Source organism: Odocoileus virginianus, chromosome 3 (assembly GCF_023699985.2).
Source record: "Odocoileus virginianus isolate 20LAN1187 ecotype Illinois chromosome 3, Ovbor_1.2, whole genome shotgun sequence".
In the NCBI taxonomy this organism is placed as follows: domain Eukaryota; kingdom Metazoa; phylum Chordata; class Mammalia; order Artiodactyla; family Cervidae; genus Odocoileus; species Odocoileus virginianus.
This window is the reverse complement of record NC_069676.1, coordinates 27,448,374-27,469,403: the sequence shown is the minus strand read 5'-3', so window position 1 is coordinate 27,469,403 and position 21,030 is coordinate 27,448,374. Positions and strand designations below refer to the sequence as shown.

General features: G+C 35.0%; 1 protein-coding gene and 1 pseudogene across 7 annotated transcripts in view; one reads left to right on the top strand and one right to left on the bottom strand.

Moving 5' to 3' along the window:
- Positions 1–21,030, top strand: part of CSNK1G3 (casein kinase 1 gamma 3) — a 121,009-nt gene that overhangs the window by 51,406 nt on the left and 48,573 nt on the right. For all 7 annotated transcript variants that reach the window (XM_020888776.2, XM_020888777.2, XM_020888773.2 and 4 more), the window contains exons 4-6: positions 173–242; positions 13,300–13,448; positions 15,252–15,486. In XM_020888776.2, coding sequence (XP_020744435.1) covers positions 173–242; positions 13,300–13,448; positions 15,252–15,486 — 454 coding nt within the window. The remainder of the gene's footprint in view (positions 1–172; positions 243–13,299; positions 13,449–15,251; positions 15,487–21,030) is intronic.
- LOC110123428 (small ribosomal subunit protein eS24 pseudogene) lies at positions 8,538–9,063 on the bottom strand (annotated as a pseudogene).

Sequence of the window (21,030 nt, the reverse complement as noted above, 5' to 3'; positions counted from 1 at the left end):
TACTTAAAGTTGATTATTATCTGGATTTAACCTTAGGGAGACAAGGATACCTAATAGAGTGTTACACTGTGTAAGAGTTGACATCAAGATTTGTAGCATTCATAATAATTGGAGCCTAGTGACACTTTAATAACTTAAATATTTTTTATTGTTGCTTTTTTTTTCTAAATAGGAGCCCATGAAATCCAGAGCACCACAGCTCCATTTGGAATACAGATTCTACAAGCAGTTAGGATCTGGAGGTAAAGTCTTGCATTAACTTTTAAATTTGTAGTAAAATGAACAGTCATGACAGTAACCCTGGTCTCAAGGAGCGCTGCGTTACATTCAGTTACCGGTGGCGCTTCTTAAGGCTGTGCTGAGTAGGCTAGTTTCTTACTCACCAGAGTCTTCTCTTTTTATTTTAAATATGCCATTTTGGGAGCTTTTTGTGTTGGTATTAATAGAAATAGAGAACATTGTGAAAAAATTTAATTGGGGAATATAAAGTTCATGTAGTTTCTAGACTTTTAGCCTTTTTGGTGGTATTTTAGTTACTGAAATGACTTATGACATAGTAGTAGGCTGAAAAATGGCCCCTTAAAAGATATCCATATCACAGTCCGTAGAATCTATAAATGTGACCTTATAGCAAAGACTTTGCAGGTGTGAATAAGTTAAGGATCTTGAGATTAAAGATTATTTTGGGTTATCTCAGTTCAGTTCAGTTGTTCAGTCGTGTCTGACTCTTTGCGAGCCCATGGACTACAGCACATGGGTTATCTGGGTGGCCCCAAATGCACAGTGAAAGAGAGTCAGAGGAACGATTTATGTAACAGAAGAGAAGGCCAAGTAGCTATGGAGGCCAAGATTGGAGTGATATGGCCAATAAGCCAAGGAATCCTGAAATCCTGGTGTTGGATTGTCCCTTAGAACCTCTTTGATTCAGCCTGTTGAAACTGATTTAAAATTTTTAGCCTCCAGAACTGTGAGAAAATAAATTTCTGTTATTTTAAGCCACAAATGTGTAGTAATTACAGTGGTTGTAGGAAATTAATACCAGTATAGTTTTACATAAACTCTAAATCTAAGTGAGAATGGATATTTTGTTCCATTGGAAAAAAACTAATGAGAAAATTCCCTATTTTGTGTTGTATTAACTTTATGTTAACGTTTTTCTCAGCTCCACTTTTCATTTCTGTTCTACTAACTGTAATGATTTTTATATGTACAGTGTCTTACCAGGTAAGGATATTTTGTTTTCCGAGATTTAATAGAATGGAATTTTTTCATATGTCTTTGCATAAGCTCATGTTTACCTTCTGCTTGGTAGAGCTGTACATTTCTTAATACATTATCAATTTTGCATTCTTTTCTTTTTCCTTAGAGCATGCTTTCCAAATGAGTCATCATTGTGGGGACACTAAGTTGACATTTTGTAATAATGATTTTATCATTATAAACTTTCTATAGTGTATGTTTGAGTCTGATACAGACAGTCCTCCAGGACTTATAAAAATTATCACTGACAATTGAGATTTAAATGGTAAGGGGATACAACTAGTTATATGTGAAACTATACATATTAGTTAGGACTAGTAAGTGACAGAAAGCCCTAAGAAGCTAAGTGGGGGGAAAAAAGGAATTTATTGACCACATACTGTAAATTTGGGGAAAAGACTTGTTTATAAGACTTTGCAGTACTGTCACCAGAGACATTCTTTAATTTGTCTCTGCTTGTGTGTGTGTCTGTGTGTGTGTGTAACCAAATGTGTAAGCTTTGTTCTCTGATTGGCCCTTCTTACGAAATGACAGAGAAGCTTACCAACAGCCTAGCTTAGCACTTATAAAGGTATCTCTTAACTAAAAATTTCAGCAAAAGTTCTAGAACTGTGAATTGTAATGGTTGCCTGAAGTGGGGAGGGAGGGGTAGTTAGGGATTTTAGGAAGGTCGTGTGCATACTGCTGTATTTAAAGTGGATAACCAACAGAGACCTACTGTATAGCACATGGAACTCTGCTCGGTGTTATGTGCCAGCCTGGATGGATGGGGGTTTGGGAGAGAATGGATGCATATATACTTATGGCTGAGCCCCTCACTGTTCACCTGAAATTACCACAGCCTTGTTAATTGGGTAAAAGTTTAAACTTTGGGGAAAAAAATTATAGCACCAAAAAAATAAAAGTCCTAGAACTGAATCGTACTTGTTTTGTATCTAGTGATTTAATCACTGTGAATTTGATTGCCCAGACTTGCGTCTTGTGCTCATCTCAGGCACTACCTGAAATCCAGGGGCCAAGAATAGGGAGAGGTGGTTGTCTCGTGGGAAACTGAGGTGTCACCAGAAGAAGGAAGATTGGATTGGCTGGGGACCATGTGTTGAGAACTGCTGAGCTGGGAGTATAGGCATTGGTGCTAAAAGTTAAGAATGCCTGAAAGTAAAGAATTTCCTTGGAAAAGAACATAACCTGTGTCATAATTCTATAGTTAGTTTTTCTAATCAGATTTCAGTTTTTCTTGATCAGATCTGTAGAGTTTAAATTTCCTGATAAGAATGTTAATATTGATGTGCGTGCATTCTAAGTTGCTTCAGTCGTGCAACCCTGTGGACTGTAGCCCTCCAGGCTCCTCTGTCTTTGGGGATTCTCCAGGCAAGAACACTGGAGTGGTTGCCATGCCCTCCTCCAGGCGATCTTCCCGACTCGGGGATCGAACCCGTGTCTCTTACGTCTCCTGCATTGGCAGATGGGTTCTTTACTAGTACTTCGGTTCTAATCCTTCCTACATGAACAGTAGTGGACCTGAAAATGGAAAGAAACGTCATGACAATCATTCTTTTAATAACTTGCTTAGCTGTTGCCCACCTATAAGCAACTGAAGTACCAAGCAGTATTAAGAGTGTAGCATCTCCATATGTTATTTTGTGACTTAATTGATGGTGTTTTATCACATAAGTGAAGTGCTGAAATATAAAATGAAGTGTTAAATTTATTTTGGGAGAGAGATGGTGCAATTTTACTTTCACGTTGTGTGTGAATTTTGTATTCTTACCAATTCTGGAGTGTTTCTTGGGAAAAAAATACTTGTCTTCAGTGTTGGGGATGCTAATAAGCATCACTGAAAATTAGTGATGTTAGAAGTTATCAGAGTAACTTTTGTCAGCCCACAATCAAGGACTTTTTGTAGTAGTCTCAAAATGCTTTTAGAACAATTGAAATTGGGTGGACTCTAAGTTTATAGTTGAAAGTTCACTGGATATAAAAACAAATACAAAAGCTTGCTTTTGCCCATTCAGTTGGATTGTGTTCATGCTTTTCAGTAGCCAAAAAACTTTGATCAAGAGACACAGCTAGTAACTTAAAACCTCATTACTCTTTGTTCTCAACCATCTCTCCAGAGCCTCTCTTTTTTTCTTGCCCTCTTGTCCCTCACCTGTCCCTTCTGGTCTTACATATCATATTTATATTGCTGTGGTTGTGTTGTTTTATTTGGTGCTTGTTTAGCACCCTTGTTTATTAGTTGCAGCTTTTCCTAATTCATAGCAGTTTGATTTGTTTGCTCATTGTTAGAAAACTGCCCAGCCATGTCCTGGGAAATGGAGTTTTAGTTTGGTTTTTACAGTGCTTGCTTTTTGCTTTGTACTCTTGACTTTAAAAAGATATGTAACTCTGATCCTGTATTCAATGACAGAATTTGTGTTGAAATACATTATCCATTATATTAGTAGTTATGTAAGAAGTTTTTACATTCATTGACTCATGAAGCAATATGTATTTCAAAGAGTTATTTAGAGTTATATCATTTTTTTTTTTTCACCAAAGATCTTTGCTGAATCATTTTAAGGTAAAATTATGTTGAATGATAAAGCTGAGGTATTTTTATTCAGATTGGAGACTAAATATTTAATTTACCCAGTGAAATGTAATGCTCTTTATGGAATTTAGCCATCTTGGATAAGGTAGAGATAAATATTTTTGAGACACTTTGAAACCATTAAAAAAAGGAAGTTTTGAGGAAAATGGAAGCTGTTCTCATTTGTTCCTTTGTTGATCTCTTTCTCAATATTATTTTAGAAAGCCAGAGATATATTATGTGTATACCTTGCTTGAATGTACATGTACAACTGCCAACAATGAGTTGGCTTGTATGAATTCACTTACGCATACGTCTTTTCAGTTCAGAAATTCTATGTGAATAGTTATGAATTTTGAGTTATGCTTAATAGATGCCTTTGAAGAGAGGAAAGTTAAAGGTTGGGAAGCAAGAAAGTTGGTGATTTGGATGGCAGAACTAGGGTAGAAAACTTGAAATGCACCCTTAGAAGAAAATAGCAAAGCAGAGTAAATCTGGGCCTTAGAATGGGAGGTATGGTGGGGAGGGAGAGGAAGGCAAAATTACATTATATGGTGGCAGAGTCTGAACACTACACAGCTGACCCTTGAACAGTGGGGTCCACTTACACATGAGTTTTTTTCAGTAGGAAGTAATACTTCCCCTGACGGCTCCCCTGGTGCTCAGATAGTGAAGAATCTGCCTGCAATGCAAGAGACGCAGGTTCCATCCCTGGGTCTGGAAGATCCCCTGGAGAAAGGAATGGCTCCCCACTCCAGTATTACTGCCTGGAGAATCCCATGGGTAGAGGAGCCTGACAGGCTATAGCCCGTGGGGTCACCAAGAGTCAGACAAGCCTGAATGACTAACACTTTGACTACAATACTCTATGATATAAGGTTGGTTGAATGTGAGGATGTGGAATCTCAGACACAGAGGATCCAAAACATGTATATGGGGGGGCTGACTGTGAGTTACATGTGGATTTTTGTGCAGTGGAATCAACGCCCCTAACTGCTGTGTTTTCCAAGGGTCACTTCTACTTTGCTTAATTCCAAGGAGCTCCAAAATGAAGTTCATGATTAATAAGAAAAGAAGTAAGGCTATATAACTTTGAATATTAGGGAGAGTATTTGAGAAATACTTACTCATTTACAGTTAATACTTGGATTAAATAAATGTGGCCTAAATCTTTTTCCAATTCGTTTTTCTTTGTTGTCCCTGAAGAGTTTTTTTTTTTAAGTTATTAAAAGTTTCAGGTGTGCAGCATTATAATTTGACATCTGTACAGGCATTCCTTCTTTGTTGGGCTTTACCAGTATTTTTTTTTTTTTTTTAGTTACAAATTGGACGTTTATGGCATCCCTACAGAGAGCAAGTCTTTGATGCCCTTTTTCTAACAGCATCTGCTCACTTCATGTCTTTGTGTCACATTTGGACAGTTTTCACAGTATTTCTGACTTTTCTGAATGGGAGCTTCCCTTGGAGCTCAGTTGGTAAAGAATCTGCCTGTAATGCAGGAGACCTGGGTTCGATTCCTGTGTCCGGAAGATCCCCTGGAGAAGGAAATAGCAGCCCACTCAGTATTCTTTCCTGGAGAATCCCATGGACAGAGGAGCTTGGCAGGCTACAGTCCATGGGGGTCTCAAGAGTCAGACCTGACTGACCAATTAAACCACCACCATCAGACTTTCCCATTATTACTATGTTTGTTCTGGTGAACTATGTTCAGTGATCTTTGATGTTACTATCAAAACTTGCTGAAGGGTCAGATGATGGTTAGCATTTTTTAGCCATAAAGGGTTTTTAAGTTAAGGTATGTACATTGTATTTTTAGACATAATGCTACAGCATACTTAATAGGCTTCAGTATAGTGTAAACATAACTTCTGTATGCACCAGGAAACCAAAAAGTTCTGTTTAAATTTATTTTGACATTCCCGTTATTGCAGTGGTCTGGAACTGAACCCAAAATATGTCCTAAGTATGCCTGTACACACTACAAAGTGATCATCACCACATTTCTATTTCATCCATCACTGTACAGCTGACTCCCCTTACCCATTTCACTCATCCCCCCCAACTCCCTTTCCCTCTGGTAACCACTAATTTGATTTCTACATCTGTGAGTTTGCTTTCGATTTATTTTGTGTATTCATTCATTTTGCTTTTTTTCGATCCCACACATGAGTAAAATTTTGTGGTATTTGTCTTGTTTGCTTATTTCACTTAGCATAGGACGCTCATTGTCCGTCCATGTTGTCACAAATGGCAGGACTAAATTCTTTTTTGTGGTAAAGTTCCTTCATGTATAGCACCACATCTTCTCTATCCATTCATGCATCCATGAACACTTAGCTTATTTCTGTTTCTTGGCCATTGTAAATAATGCTGCAGTATTCAGGGGTTCATGTGTCTTTTCACATTGTGTTGTGTTCTTTGGATAATACCTACAAGTGGAAATAGCTGGGTCAGATGGTAGTTCTATTCTAATTTTTTTGAGGAATCTCAATGCTGTTTCCCATATGACTGCACTAATTTTCAGTCCCACCAACAGTGTACAACGGTTCCCTTTATCCACATCTTTTCCAATAGTTGTTATTTTTTATCTTATTTGATAATAGCCATTCTAACAGGTGTGAGGTGATCTTTCATTGTGGTTTTGATTTGCATTTCCCTCATAATTAGTGATGTTGAACATCTTTTCATGTGCCTTTTGATGTGTCTTTAGAAAAATACCTATTCAGATCCTCTGCCCACTTTTTTTTAATCATAAATGAATTTTTCAAATTGTCATAAATTGAGTTTTTTCAAATGCTTTTTCTGAGTCTGTTGAGATAATCATGTGATTTTTATCCTTCATTTTGTTAATATAGTATATCATGTTGATTGACTTTCAGATGTTAAACATTCTTGCATCCCTGGAATTAATCCCACTTGATCATGATGTATGATTCTTTTAATGTATTGCTGGATTTGGTTTGCTGATATTTTGTTGAGGATTTTTGCAGCTTTGTTCATCAAGGACGTGTGTGCTCAGTCCCTGAGTTTTGTCCAGCTCTTTGTGACCCCATGAACTGTAGTTCGTCAGGCTCCTCTGTCCATCGAATTTCTCAGGCAAGAATGCTGGAGTGGGTTGCCATTTCCTACTCCAGAGGGTCTTCCTGACCCGGGGATCAAACCCGAGTCTCCTGTGGCTCCTGCATTGGCAGGTTCATTCTTTACCACTGTGCCACCTGGGGAACCCTCATCAAGGATATTGGCCTGTAATTTTTTTTAATGGGGGTCATTGTTTGGTTTTGGTATCAGGGTAATGCTGTCTTCATGAGATGTGTTTGGAAGGTTTTCTTCCTCTTCAGTTTTTGGGAATTGAGTTTGAGAAGAGTTGGTATTAAATCTTTCTGATTGTTTTGAATAATTTACCGATGAAAGCCATCTGATCCTAGACTTGAATTTGTTGGGAGCTTTTTGATTACTCTTTCAGTCTCCTTACTAATAGTTATTCTATTAAAATTTTCTATTTCTTCATAATTCAGTCTTGGGAGCTTGTTTCTAGGAATTTTCCACTCTTTTCTAAGTTGTCTAATTTATTGATATATAACTTCATAGTGGTTTCATAATTTTTTGTATTTCTGTTGTATCATTTGTAATTTCTCCTCTTGCAGTTTGATTTTGTTTGAGTCCTCTTTTTTTTTTTTTTAAGGTTAGTCTAGCTAAAGATTTCTCAATTTTATCTCTTCAAAGAACTAGCTCTTGTTTCATGCATCTTTTCTATTGTGTTTTAAATGGCTTTCATTTATTTCCCCTTATATCTTTATTATTCCTTCCTTCTAATTTTGGACTTCATTTATTCTTTTTGTTTCCTTTAGGTATAAAGTTACATTATTTATTTTGGATTTTTCTTGCTTTTTGAGGTAGGCCTGTATTGCTATGGACTTTCTTCTTTGAACTGGTTTTGCTGCATCCCATGGATTTTGGTATGTTGTTACTCTGCTTTCACTTGTCTCTAGGTATTTTTTAATTTCTTCGTTGACCTATTGGTTTTTTGGTACATGTTGTTTATTAATTTCTATGATTTTGTGCTTTGTGGTTGATATTTAGTTTCATAGAATTGTGGTTGGAGAACATGCTTGAATTGATGTCAGCCTTTCTGAATTTATTCTGAGACTTTGTGACAATATATGATCTGTCTTGGAGAATGTTTCATGTGCACTTGAAAAGAATGTATATTTTGGTGCTTTTGGATGGAATATTCTGTATATTAAGTCCATGTAATCCAATACATGGTTGAAATTTGTTTTCTTTCTGATTATTTTTTTCTGGGTGATCTATCCATTGATGTAAGTAGGGTGTTAAAGACTTTTACTGTTATTGTTTGCTTTCAATTTCTCCTTTAGGTTTGTTAATATTTGAGTTGTATATCTTAGTCCTCCTCTCCTAGATGCATGTACATTTGTAAATGTGTTACCTTTTTCCTGGATTGACACCTTTATCATTATGTTTGCTCTTCTTTGTCTTTTATAGTCTTTGTTTTAAAATCTTCTTTCTCTGATATGAGTATAGCTAGTCCAACTTTCTTTTTGTTTATATTTGCATTAAAATGTTTTTCAATTTTTTCACTTTCAGACTGTGTGTATCCTTTCTCCTGAAGTGAGTCTTGTGTAGACAGCATGTAGATAGGGGTTTTTTTTTTCCCCCTTTAAATTCAAACAGTCCCTCAGTGTCCTTTATTATTTTTTTTTTTTTTGGAAAAGGTCTTAGTTTATTCTTTCATGAAAAATCTGCACAAGCACCACAGATACAGTCACTGCAGAATCTTTACTCCTTCTTTTTGCCAGCACCAACATTGGCCTTTGCAGTCCCCCTGACTTTCTTCATTCTGTTCTTGCTTTTCGCTGTTTTCTTGAGGTCTTTTTCTTCTCATACAGGTCGTGTCTTGCAAGCCTATGTTTGGGCTCATTCTTCTTCGTGTAATCCAAGGAATCGTAAATTATGCCGAAGCCAGTTGTCTTGCCACCACCAAAATGGGTTCTGAAGCCAAATACAAAGATGACATCTGGTGTGGTCTTGTACATTTTGGCCAGTTTTTCCCGAATTTCTGTTTTAGGTACTGTTGCCTTTCCAGGGTGAAGAACATCAATGACCATTTGTTTCCGCTGAAGCAGCCGGTTGGTCATGAACTTCCTAGTCCGGATAGGTACTGTGTCGTTCATGATGGCGGCTGATCTTCAAGCAGCCAGGGAGGAAAAGAGCCCTCGGTGTCCTTTAATTGGCTGTTCTAGTCCATATACATTTGAAGTAGTTCTTGATAAATACATACTCATTGTCATTTTGTTAATTTTTTCCTGGTAGTTTTGTAGTTCCTCTCTGTTCCGTTCTTCTCTTTTCCTCTTTCTTTGTGTTTTGGTAGTTTTCTTTAGTGATATATTTACATTTCTTTCCATTTTCTTTTGTGTATTTACTACACGTTTTTTTCCCAGTGGTTATTACAAGATTCACATCGAACTGTCTATATAAGTAGTAGCCTGTTTTAAACTGGTAGCACCTTAAATGCCAAAGCTTTCTCTAACAAAAGTTTTTCTCAGTGTTTTATGCTTTTGATGACATATATTGTCTCTTAATTTAAAGCATCCATTGTTATTGGAATTTAATTTAAATTTACTGCTTTTTGTCTTTAAACCATCATGTTTGCTTTATAAGTGATTGATCCACTACCTTTATTATATATTTACCTTTTCCAGTAATATTTTTTACTTGTGTATGTTTTCTTACTATTAATTAGTTCTTTTTCTTTTCAGCTTAAGAAATCTCTTCAGTATTTCTTATAGGGCCAGTTTAGTTGTGATAAACCTCTTTAAACTTGTGTTTATCTGGGAAACTCTTCATCCTTTCTTCAGTTCTGAATGATAAACTTGCTAGACGGAGAATTCTTGGTTGAAAGTTTTCTCCTTTGTCGCACTCTGAATACATTATGCCATTTACTCTTGGCCTGTAAAGCTTCTGCTGAAAAATCTGCTGATTATCTTATGGGATTTACTTTGTAGGTAATAAGTTGGTTTTCTCTTGTTTTTAGAATTCTCTCTTTATCCTTAACTTACATACCATTTTAATTATGACGTGTCTTGGTGTATGTTTATTAGAGTTAATCTTTATTGGAACTCTCTGGAATTCCTGGACCTGGATGTCTTGTTTCCTTCCACAGATTAGAGAAATATTTGGCCACATTTCTTCAGATGATTTTTCTGGCCCCTTTTCTCTCTCTCCTTATTCTGGGATCTATGTAATGCAAACGTTATTTTGCTTTATGCTGTTTCAGTGGTTTCTTAAGTTAATTCCACTTTTTAAGATTCATTTTGCTTCTCTGTCTGGATAAGCTCAGTTGTTTTGTCTTGCACCTAACTGATTCAGTCTTTTACCTCATCCAGTCTACCATTGAACTCCTCCAGTATATATATATTTTTAATTCAGTTATAACTTATTTGGTACTTTCCTGTATTTCTGTCTCTATGTTAATCCATTCTCCTCCTGCGTTCAGTGAGCATCTTTATGGCTAGAAGCAACAGGAAATGGGTTATTAGAGATTGCTAGATTAAGAACATAAAAATACTTTTCAGTGGCACAGAGGCAGGGGAAAAACATCGTAGAAATATTTTTTAAAACTTAGTAACTAAGAGCTATTGATAAATCTTAATTGTATCATTAGGCTCTTAATGTATATAGCATAGTAAAAGCAGTATGTCAGAGTTAGAATAAACATTAATGAGTCTCTTATCCACTATTTCTGAGCCTTTTGTCTTTTTTACACATCATATGGGTAGATATAACTGAAATATGGTATGAGTGGCTCTAGTAAGAATTCATGCTAAGGTGGTGGTTTAGTTGTCTGACTCTTGTTGACCCCATGGACTGTAGCCTGCCAGGCTCCTCTCTCCATGGGATTCTCCAGGAAAGAATACTGGAGTGGGTTGCCATTTCCTTCTCCAGGGGATCTTCTCGACTTAGGAATCAAACCTGGGTCTCCTGCATTACAGGCAGATTCTTTACCAACTGAGCTCCAAGGGAAGCTCCCATTCAGAAAAGTCAGAAATACTGTGAAAACTGTCCAAATGTGACACAAAGACATGAAGTGAGCGGATGCTGTTAGAAAAAGGGCACCAAGAACTTGCTCTCTGTAGGGATGCCGCAAACGTCCAATTTGTAATTAAAAAAAAAATGGTGAAATGCAACAAAACAAGGAATGCCTGTACAGATGTCAAATTATAATGCTGCACACCTGAAACTTTTAATGACAACAACCAAAAAAATGATTCAGGGACGACCTGAATTGGAAAAAGATTTAGGCCACATTTATTTAATCCAAGTATTAACTGTAACTGAGTAAAGTATTTCTCAAACACTCTCCCTAATATTCAAAGTTATATAGCCTTCTTTTCTTATTAACCATGAACTTCATTTTGGAGCTCTTTGGAATTAAGCAATGTTGAACTGACCCTTGAAAAACACAGGAGTTAGGGACACTGACCCTCTGTAGAGTCAAAAATCCACATGTAACTCATAGTCGGCCCTCCATATACATGTTTTGGATCCTCTGTGTCTGTGGTTTCACATCCTCCTATTCAACCAACCTTAACTCATGCTATAATGATTCTTTTGGCAGGGGAAAATGTGTGTGTTTGTCTGGTGTGTGGTGCAGGGTGATGATATATACACATGGGAGTGTATGTATATATATGCGAGTGTATCTTTATACACATGGGAGTGTATGAGAGTCTCTGTTTTTGAGGAGGGGACCTCGTATGCAGTTTGACTGTGTCTCCTTCCTCTGTGCTTATCATGACTATATTATGTTACATTCCTATCTTCAGCTGTCCTAACGCCTCCCTTACGTTCACATTTCAGGAAAAATTGGTCTTTTCTAAACTATTGATATTATAGATAAACTGAAGTCTACTTGAGAGATTGAATAGTTAGTATTAAGACAGACTAAGAACCTAATTATCTTGGCTTCCAGTCCAATGTTTTATTTTGCCCATGTAGTACTTACTATGCAAAATGATAGAATAAACAGTAAGAGTGAAATTGCATTCCTCATACTCTTTATTTTTAAAAGAATGGGGGGAAGTTTTAGTATATTTTAGAAAGTTTTTTCTCTTACAAAATCATTACACAAAACAAAAAACACTTGTAAGTAAAACTGAGGCATTTTAGATGGAAGTTGTTCATTTCCTCAAAACAAATAGATAGATGCAGTATTAAAATAAAATGATCACCTATTATATGTTAAGTTGTTGGGAGTCTTAGTTCTAAAAATGAAATATATGAGAGAGGTTCAGGAGGAAAGGGACATAATGTATATCTGTATCTGATTCATGTTGATGTATGGCAGAAACCAATACAATATTGTAAAGCAATTATCTTCCAGTTAAAAACAAATAAAAAAATACACAAAAAAGTAAAAGTAAAGTACATTTGATTTCTGTGCATTTAGACTTTATCTTTGGAGTTTGTATTATTTTGTGTTCTTGCATAATGAATTATTTAGTAATTAGTGATATATAATAAGAGACTTTATTGTCTTCTCCCAGTTTCTATGGAGTCTAGGCATAGCATAGTTTAGCTTTGTCCTTTTTTGAGGGTCTTTTTCTAGGTTTAGATGAAGGTGTAAGCCTGGACTGCAGTCTTTTCCGAGGCTCTGAGTCCTCTTCCAGGTTCATTCGTATTTTCAAAATTGACTTTTTCAGGGCCATGGGACGAAGCTCTCCGTTCCTAGAGCCTGCCCACCGTTCTCTGGCATGTCGCCATCTTGTGCAACATGATTGTTGGTTTTTAACGTCAGCAGAACTGCTCTGCTGCTTTTGAATATTTCTGACTTCTAGCATGGCTTTTTAAGTGTCTTACCTGATTAGGTCAGGCACATCAGAATACTCTCCCTTTTGATTAAACTCCAGTGACATGGGCCTTAGCCATGTTACCTTTGCCATATAATACAACCTGATGATTAGAGGAAGTCTGGGAATCTCGCCCACAGTTGGAGGAGGAGGATTATACACCAGAGGGGCGTGTACACCAGCGGATGGGAGTCTTGGGGTGATCTTAACGCTACGCCTACCACAAGGTTATCAAAGAGTGCAGTGGCTCCTGTTTTCAGTACAAATAAGATCTTTCCTGTGTGCCAGACATTTCTGTAGGCCATGGAAATAATAAGGCTCAAATGCACAGTTCCTTTCTGTGGTGAAGTGGTGGAGACCAACAGTGAAGCAGTGTTTATAATGTAGTTAGCAATGCAGGTGGAGCAGAGGTGTAACCTGAATCCCTGTGCTTCACCAGGGAGGAGGCTGTTTCAAGAAAAGTTTGTACAGAAAAAGTGAAAATCCTGCTGCAGTTCTTAAAGCTACAGAATGTTTTAAAAATTGTGTATTGATTTTCTAGGAAGCAGAGTTTGATGTTTAAGATGAGGAAGTTATTAAAGCCCTTCTTCTTTCCCCCAGATGGTATACCTCAAGTTTACTATTTTGGCCCTTGTGGTAAATACAACGCTATGGTGCTGGAACTACTGGGACCTAGTTTGGAAGATTTGTTTGATTTGTGTGACAGAACATTTTCTCTTAAAACGGTTCTCATGATAGCTATCCAACTGGTAAGTAAAGCAGGATGTTTTGAAGCTGCTCGAACAGTTGTATGGTTCCATTTGGTGACTGAGTTACTTTAAAAGTTAAAAGTTGTGCAACATTGTCGTTCACAGCATTCAACCTAATAAAAATATGTCTACTTTTCATATCATTGTCTTGTCAGGATGAATGTAGCTTAAAATAACTGATGCAGATTTTTTTTTTTTGTATGAAAAAATTGGTATATTATTGCTTTAAGATCAGAATGCTCAGTTGGAGAATTAAGTTGTTTCCAGCACTCTTTTCATGTCAAAAATGAATACTTAGGTTCAAAAGGGAAGAGATATAGGTATACCTATGGCTGATTCATGTTGAGGTTTGACAGAAAACAACAAAATTCTGTAAAGCAGTTATCCTTCAATAAAAAAATAAGTTAAAAAAGAATGAAAATAGCAAACGTAGGTGATGATATGGAGAAAAGAGAATCCTTGAACACTGATGGTAGTGATGTAAATTGGTACAGCCACTGTGGAAAACAGTATGGAGATTTCTCAATAAAACTAAAAAAAAGATCTACCATACACGGAAAAAAAAATGAAAGAGAACCGTCAGAAACACAGGTTTTTAATCTCAGTAAATTAATGTAAAATGGCCTAGGAAAAGAAGAAACAAACTAGTGAGGGAGTCTTAGACATTTAAATTTCAGGGAGCTTATGGGGAAATAACTTAGAGGATAATTTTTAAGGATGCTTCTAAACAAATGTTAATATGTTGCAGAAGTCTTAAAATTGTTTTTAATCTGTTGATTTTTTTCACTTCTGCAGATTTGCCCTATAAAAGTATTCAGGTGTACTTAAAAGCTTTTTGTCCAGAGATGTCTATAATAAAGTGGGAAACAACCCAAATGCACAGAAATGTTAGTGAATAAATTATTAATAACAATAAGATAATATGTATTCATTAAAAATTGTTTATTAAAAGAATATTTCATGACCTGAAAAATGCTCATAACACCTTGTTAATGAAAAGTATAGGTCATAGAATGTTATGTATATATATGACCCCAAATTTGTTAACAAACTAAAATGGTTTGAGTGACTGTGTTCACTTACGTTGTATTGTGAACCATGATTATTACTAAATGAAGCATTTTTATTTACTTACTTGTAATGTTTTATTTTGTGACAATTTATACAATGAATATTGAGTAATTGTAAAGCAAGGAATAAAAATGTGTTATATTATTATTAGAGTTGTGTTCCAAAGTTTTCTAGTTTCAATATCTTTTTAAATGTTTAATATGTAAGAAAAGTAAGCAAATTATGAAAAAGAAAAATATGACTGAAGGGTGCTCTGTTAACTGTTTTTAACAGTTTAGACTCTCTAAGTTTCTTTAGTGTAATAATTGTAAAAGTTTTTCCATTGTTGAACTGAAAAGGAAAAATAAATTGCAATTTTCTGAATATATCTGTTTATACTTTTAAGATTTTTTATTGGTAAATCTATTTGATTGTATAAGGTGGCATCATCTGAAAGTTTTGATTAAGTCAGTCTTCCTGATTTGAAAGGAATTCATGAAATTCAAGCACTTCCATTTATAAGTGACCAAAATAGAAAAAGATATTTTTCATCATAGTTGAACATGTTTTTGAGAAACTATGGAGTGATAGTATGTTGCTTTTAAGGGGATAAAACAGTTTCTGTTTGTTTTTATTTTTTTCTTCTTTACACTGTTTTCATTGTGAAAATTGTCTTGCCGCTCTCATCCTATTTTATGCTAGTCAAGCCTAAAATAAAATTTATCTTTTTTTTTTTTTCTTTTTTGCATCAAGATTTCTCGCATGGAATATGTCCATTCAAAGAACTTGATATACAGAGATGTAAAACCTGAGAACTTCTTAATAGGCCGGCCGGGAAACAAAACCCAGCAAGTTATTCATATTATAGATTTTGGTTTGGCAAAGGAATATATTGATCCAGAGACAAAGAAACACATACCATACAGAGAACACAAGAGCCTTACAGGAACAGCTAGATATATGAGCATAAACACACATTTAGGGAAAGGTATGTGTACCTTTTGTAAGTATGGATGTTTGAACTCAGTATGCTGACAGTGTGAGTTTTTATTTGTTATTATGTTTCAGTTTTTGCAGGTTACAGTTGCTTCTGTTGTAATTTTTATTTATCTCATCTAGAGTGTACTTTCATTTGTATTTGATAAGTCTTTTAAAGTAACTTGTTTGAAATAAATGGATGACAGATATCCTTATAGTCACTATATCTTTTTTTTTGTAACTTGAAATATTTAACTTTGATACACTTAGGGTGATCCATTTGATTATTTCTGTTAAAAGAATGTCAGAGAATACTTAATTTTAACTGAATTTAATGTGTGTAAAGATTTCGGATTGAGACTTTAGCTCTGATACAGCTAGCCAGGGAGATAGCAACCTGCCTAATACATTGAATACTGAGACTGCATATCTTAGAGGTACTGTTTACTTTGTAGTATTATTTAACCTTTTAAAGAAGGTCTCTTATTTGTATAAAGGATAAAATAATATCAACTGCACAGAATTTCTTATAGCTTTTTCTCCCCTTGGTTCAAGTTCCAGTTCAGGATCGCATATTTCATCTTTTTGTCATATCTCTTTAGTGTCTTTTCATCTGGGACAGTTCCCTGCCTTTCTTTATGGTTCATGACATTGATATTTTTTGAAGTGCAGGCTGTTTGGTAAAATGTCCTGTGTTTGAGGCCATCTCATATTTCTTCATGATTATACTTGGGTATGCAGTCTAAGCACAGATATCGTAGAAGTGATATGATTTCAGTGCATCACATCAGAAAGGGACATGATGTCGCCTTGGTTTCAAGTAGCTTTGATCACTTGCCTAGGGTAGTGACTGCTAAGTTTCTCCACTTAACGGTTTCTTATTTTCCCTTTGTATTTAGAAAATGTTTTCTAAGGTGAGTTTTGAGATTTTGTAAATAGGTTTGTTTTTCATCAAATTTATACCCATTAGATTATTTTCTGACTTCATCATTACTTATGTATTCTAATTTACATTCTAATGTAGGCAAAAGCTGTCCCTTCTTCCCTAATTTGTTAATTTATATAAGCATGGACTCATGGATTCTTATATAATTGGATGTATTATAGTCCATTGCTGTCATTATTTATGTTGTGATTTATTTTGAAATGCAGATTGTCCCAAATTTGGCTGCTGGTTGCTCTGTCATGCTGGCTCTGCTGTTCCTTTGGCATGTTCTCATGACTCTTGGAAAACTTATTTCCTTTTTTATGCAGCATGTTGTTCCAGGCTCATCTTATAGCTTTTCTACTCTAGCCCAGATACAACATTTTCTAAGCAGCCCTGGGTCCTTTTATTAAATAATAAACACACACACATAATAAAACCAGGAAATGTGTGTAGGTGTGTCTATTTTGGTTTCTACCAGCAGCAAACGGGAGTTCTGTTTGTTTTACATTCTTGACAACATTTGGTATTGTCTATGTTTTTCATCCTAGTCATTCTAGTGAATATCTGTAGTGCTATTTTATTTTACTGTGACTAATGTTTGTGAGCACCTTTCATGTGCTTATTGACCATTCTGCATATCTTCTTTTGTGGTGTGCACATTGTTTCATTGTTTGCTTTTAGGAGTTCTTTATATATTCCGGATGTGAGTCTTTTGGCAAATACATGCCCTGTGAACATTTTCTTCTACTCTGTGGCTTGTCTATTCATTTTCCTAGTGTTGACAATTGATGAGCAAATTTTTTCTTTTATGATTACTACTTTTTAAATCCTAAGGAATCTTTGCCTGTTATAATGAGAACATTTTGTGTTTTCTTCTGCCACCTAGAATTCATTTTTTTGTGTGGTTTGAGATAGGATTAAGATATTCTTTCCCATTGGATTACTTTTGTGTGTTTCTGAATAAAATTGGTTTTAGGTTGTGTTTCCAATAGTTTATTCTTAAGTCTTAAGCCTTGGTCAGGTTTCATATCATAGGAACTCTAACTTAAGTTTCTGCTTTTAGATTCTATATCTACCATGTTACTCACAGAGAGAAGAGACAGGAACGTAAATTGATTAGTTTTTATCCACTATCACTGCTCAGTGTACCTTAAAATACAATCACAATTTGTCCAGAGCCTTAGAAGTCATCTAATCCAACCTCTTAACTCCTGGTCTTAGCTGCTGATTTAACCATTCTCTCCAGACCTGTCTGCTATCCACTGTTGTTCCCTGCTTCTGTCTCTCAGCTTAAATAGCACATGGCATCTTCCCTGACAGCTTACCTGATAGTAGACTCCTGATATTTTTTCAGGTTTTTGAAATACCTGAAAATGTAAGTTTGCCTTTTTATTTTTTTTAAGTCAGTAGTATTTATATTTCAGGTGATATTTGTGTGAGTGCCTTTCAGTAACAGACTTTCCTGATAGATTTTAAAACATGTTTGGGTAGATACACAGCTTTCAGGATTGTGTCTTCTGTTAAAACCAGGCACATCTATGTTTATATGAACAGTGTCTGAGAAGTTTTCATTTCATGGTGGTAGTTAAGATTATTTTATAACAACTAACAAAGGTTCGCCACCATTTTATTATGAGACATGAAGTCATGACTTCCTTCTGGCCTGGTGTTCTGTATCTGAACAATGGTAAATGTAACAGGATTCTATTTGTAGAAATGGCAAAGTAGTCTGATACGTTTGTCTTTGTTAGAAAAGCCCTCAGAGCTTGGGAAGTGGCATTTAACTATTGTAATATCTCTTTTTTACTCTTCTTTCAGGAAGCAAACACAAAATTATTTCTTTGGCAAGTTCTGCAAAGAACAAAAGCTTTAAACCTTACTTTCTCTCATTTGTAAAAGCTCCCATTCTCAGTTTAGATGTAGAATTTGGGAATGGATGCTAAAAATAGAAAATTTATTTGATAGATTATATGCGTTCCTTCTTTTTAAAGTAAGAATGAGCTAATGTAGAGTGAGTTTGAGTGCTGGAGTTAAAGCATTCTATAAGTTTGAAGAGGCTGTGAACATCCAATAGTGGTGTTTTGAGTTTAGAGCACTTGGCTTTGTGAGGAATCAGGAAGAGATTAAGAACAGTGAAAAAGTGACTTTTCAGTGCTGATTTTAATTTATGTATATATGATTTCTTCCTTTCCTACTTTACTGGGACTTTGGTTGTTACTTTTAAAGCCTTCCTATTCATTCATTCACTTTTGGGCAAACAAGGACTTCTTACATACGTGAACTTTTCAAAATAGAGAATTTGGTCAGAAGAACATTTGTTCAGGTTTATATGTATTTTTCTTTTGTGGAGATGGACACTGTAATCAGATTCAAAAAGGAAAAACTTGTCCCTTAATATAATATGGAGGAATAGTGTTAAGATCACATTATAGACTTTAGTATCTTTATTTCTATGGTATATGTCTATTGATCTTAATTAGAAGATTTATGTCTAGAAGGAAGATACAGTGATTCATTTATATAATATTTTTCTTGTACTTGCTGAAGTCACTGATCAAGATGAAATCTCATTTAAGCTGCATGTGACAAATGTTGATTTCCTTTGTTTGCTTTAATGGAAGCATTCTTTAGTACTATCAGCTTGAATTATTTTTAATTACATCTCATTAAGTATTTTCTTTCTAATAATTTTTAAAGATTTTTTTTCTCAAGTGCTTTGAGCCTCATTTTATAATCTTCCTTTTGGAAGGATTTGGAAAGATTTGGATTATCTTTTGTTCTTTTTTGTCTTATTGCAGTCATTTGAAACTAAGTAAATACTGTGTATTTCTCTTTAGTACGTGTCTTGAAATAAACTTGTCTTTTATTTTTAAATATTATTGAGTATTCATGAGTTAAAAGACTAGGATTTGAGGAATAAGTTGCCAGTTGCTTTGTAATTGTTAAGAACAATCTGTGTTCCAAAGAAGAATGATATTTTAATTCCCTCACTGGAAAGTGCTCAGAATGTGAGAGACATAATCACAGAATTATGGTGTTACAAAAATCATAATTTTTTCATTCTATGATGTGATGTATATAATTTCTAGCTAATTGCCCCAAATCCTGAGACCTACTCCTGAAGCCTCCCCAAACAGCTTTTTAACAGTTTAAAAGCTCGTGTTTTCATTTTTCAGTTACATTTTAACAGTTTAAAAATATACTGCACAATTCCTTGCTTTTTGAAACAAAGTGTAATAAACCTAATTGGTGTTTTCTTGATATTTCAGTGTCATAATTTTTGTATGATTGTTGTTCTAAAGTGATACCCTCAAGGTCACTTGGAGAGTGTTAGGATGTATATTTAAGTAAGCTTAGAAAAAGTATATTTATTTATTTATTTATTTATTTATTTTTTCAGACTTTAAGGTGACTTTTGCCTTTGGGCAGGGCTTTTTTTATTTTAAAGTGCATTTAAATAGTTTTGTATTTTTAAAAAATAACATTAATTTTTAGAGCAGTTTTAAATTCACAGCAAAATTAGGCAGAAAGTACAGAGGTTTCCTTTTTACCCTATCTCCACATGTGCTCACTGTAATAAGATCACACCAAAGTGGTACATTTTTGATAATTGATGAATCCACACTGATGCATCATTAGTTTACTTTGGGGTTCACTCTTGTTGTTATATATTTTGTGGGTTTGGACAAATTTATAATGACATGTATCTACCTGTAGTATCCTACAGGTTAGTTTCACTTTCTAAGCATCCTCTATGCTCCACTTAATCCCTTCCTCTCTCCAACCACTGACAACCACTGGTCTTTTACCTGTCTCCATAGTTCCGCTTTTTCTAGATTCTGTAGAGTTGGAATCATACAGTATGTAACTTTTTCATATTGGCTTCTTTCACTTAGTAATATGTAGTTAAATTTCCTTCATGTTTTTTCATGGCTTGATAACTCATTTCATTTAGTGTTGAATAATTTTCCATTGTCTGGAGATAACACAGATTATTTATCCATTTGTCTACTGAAGGACCTCTTCATTGCTCTCAAGTTTTAGCAATTATGACTAAAACTGATATGAACATCCTTGTGTAGTTTTTGTATGACATAAGGTTTTCAACTCCTTTGTGTAAATATAAAAAAGCTCAGTTGCTTCAAACATGTGGTATGAGTATGTTTAGTTTTGTAAGAAACCCCCAAATTGCCTTCCAAATTGACTACCATTTTGTATTCCAACTACCAATGAATGAGAATTCTTACTGCTCTGCATTCTCACTAGCATTTGATATTGTTAGTGTTCTGGATTTATACCAGTCTAATAGGTCTGTAGTGTTGTCTTGTTTTAATTTGCATTTCCTGATGACGTGTGATGTGGAGCATCTTTTGATATGCTTATTTGTCATCTGTGTATCTTCTTTGGTGAGGTGCCTGTTAATGTCTTTGGCCCATTTTCATCAATTTGGTTATATTCTTATTGCTGAATTTTAAGGGTGGTTTGTCTCTCTTGGATAACAGTTTTTTATGAGATGTGTCTTTTTTTTTTTTTTTGAGATGTGTCTTTTGCAAATATTTTCTCCCAGTCTGTGGCTTATCTTTTTTTTTTTATTCTCTTGATGGTAGTTTTTGTAGAGCAGAAGTT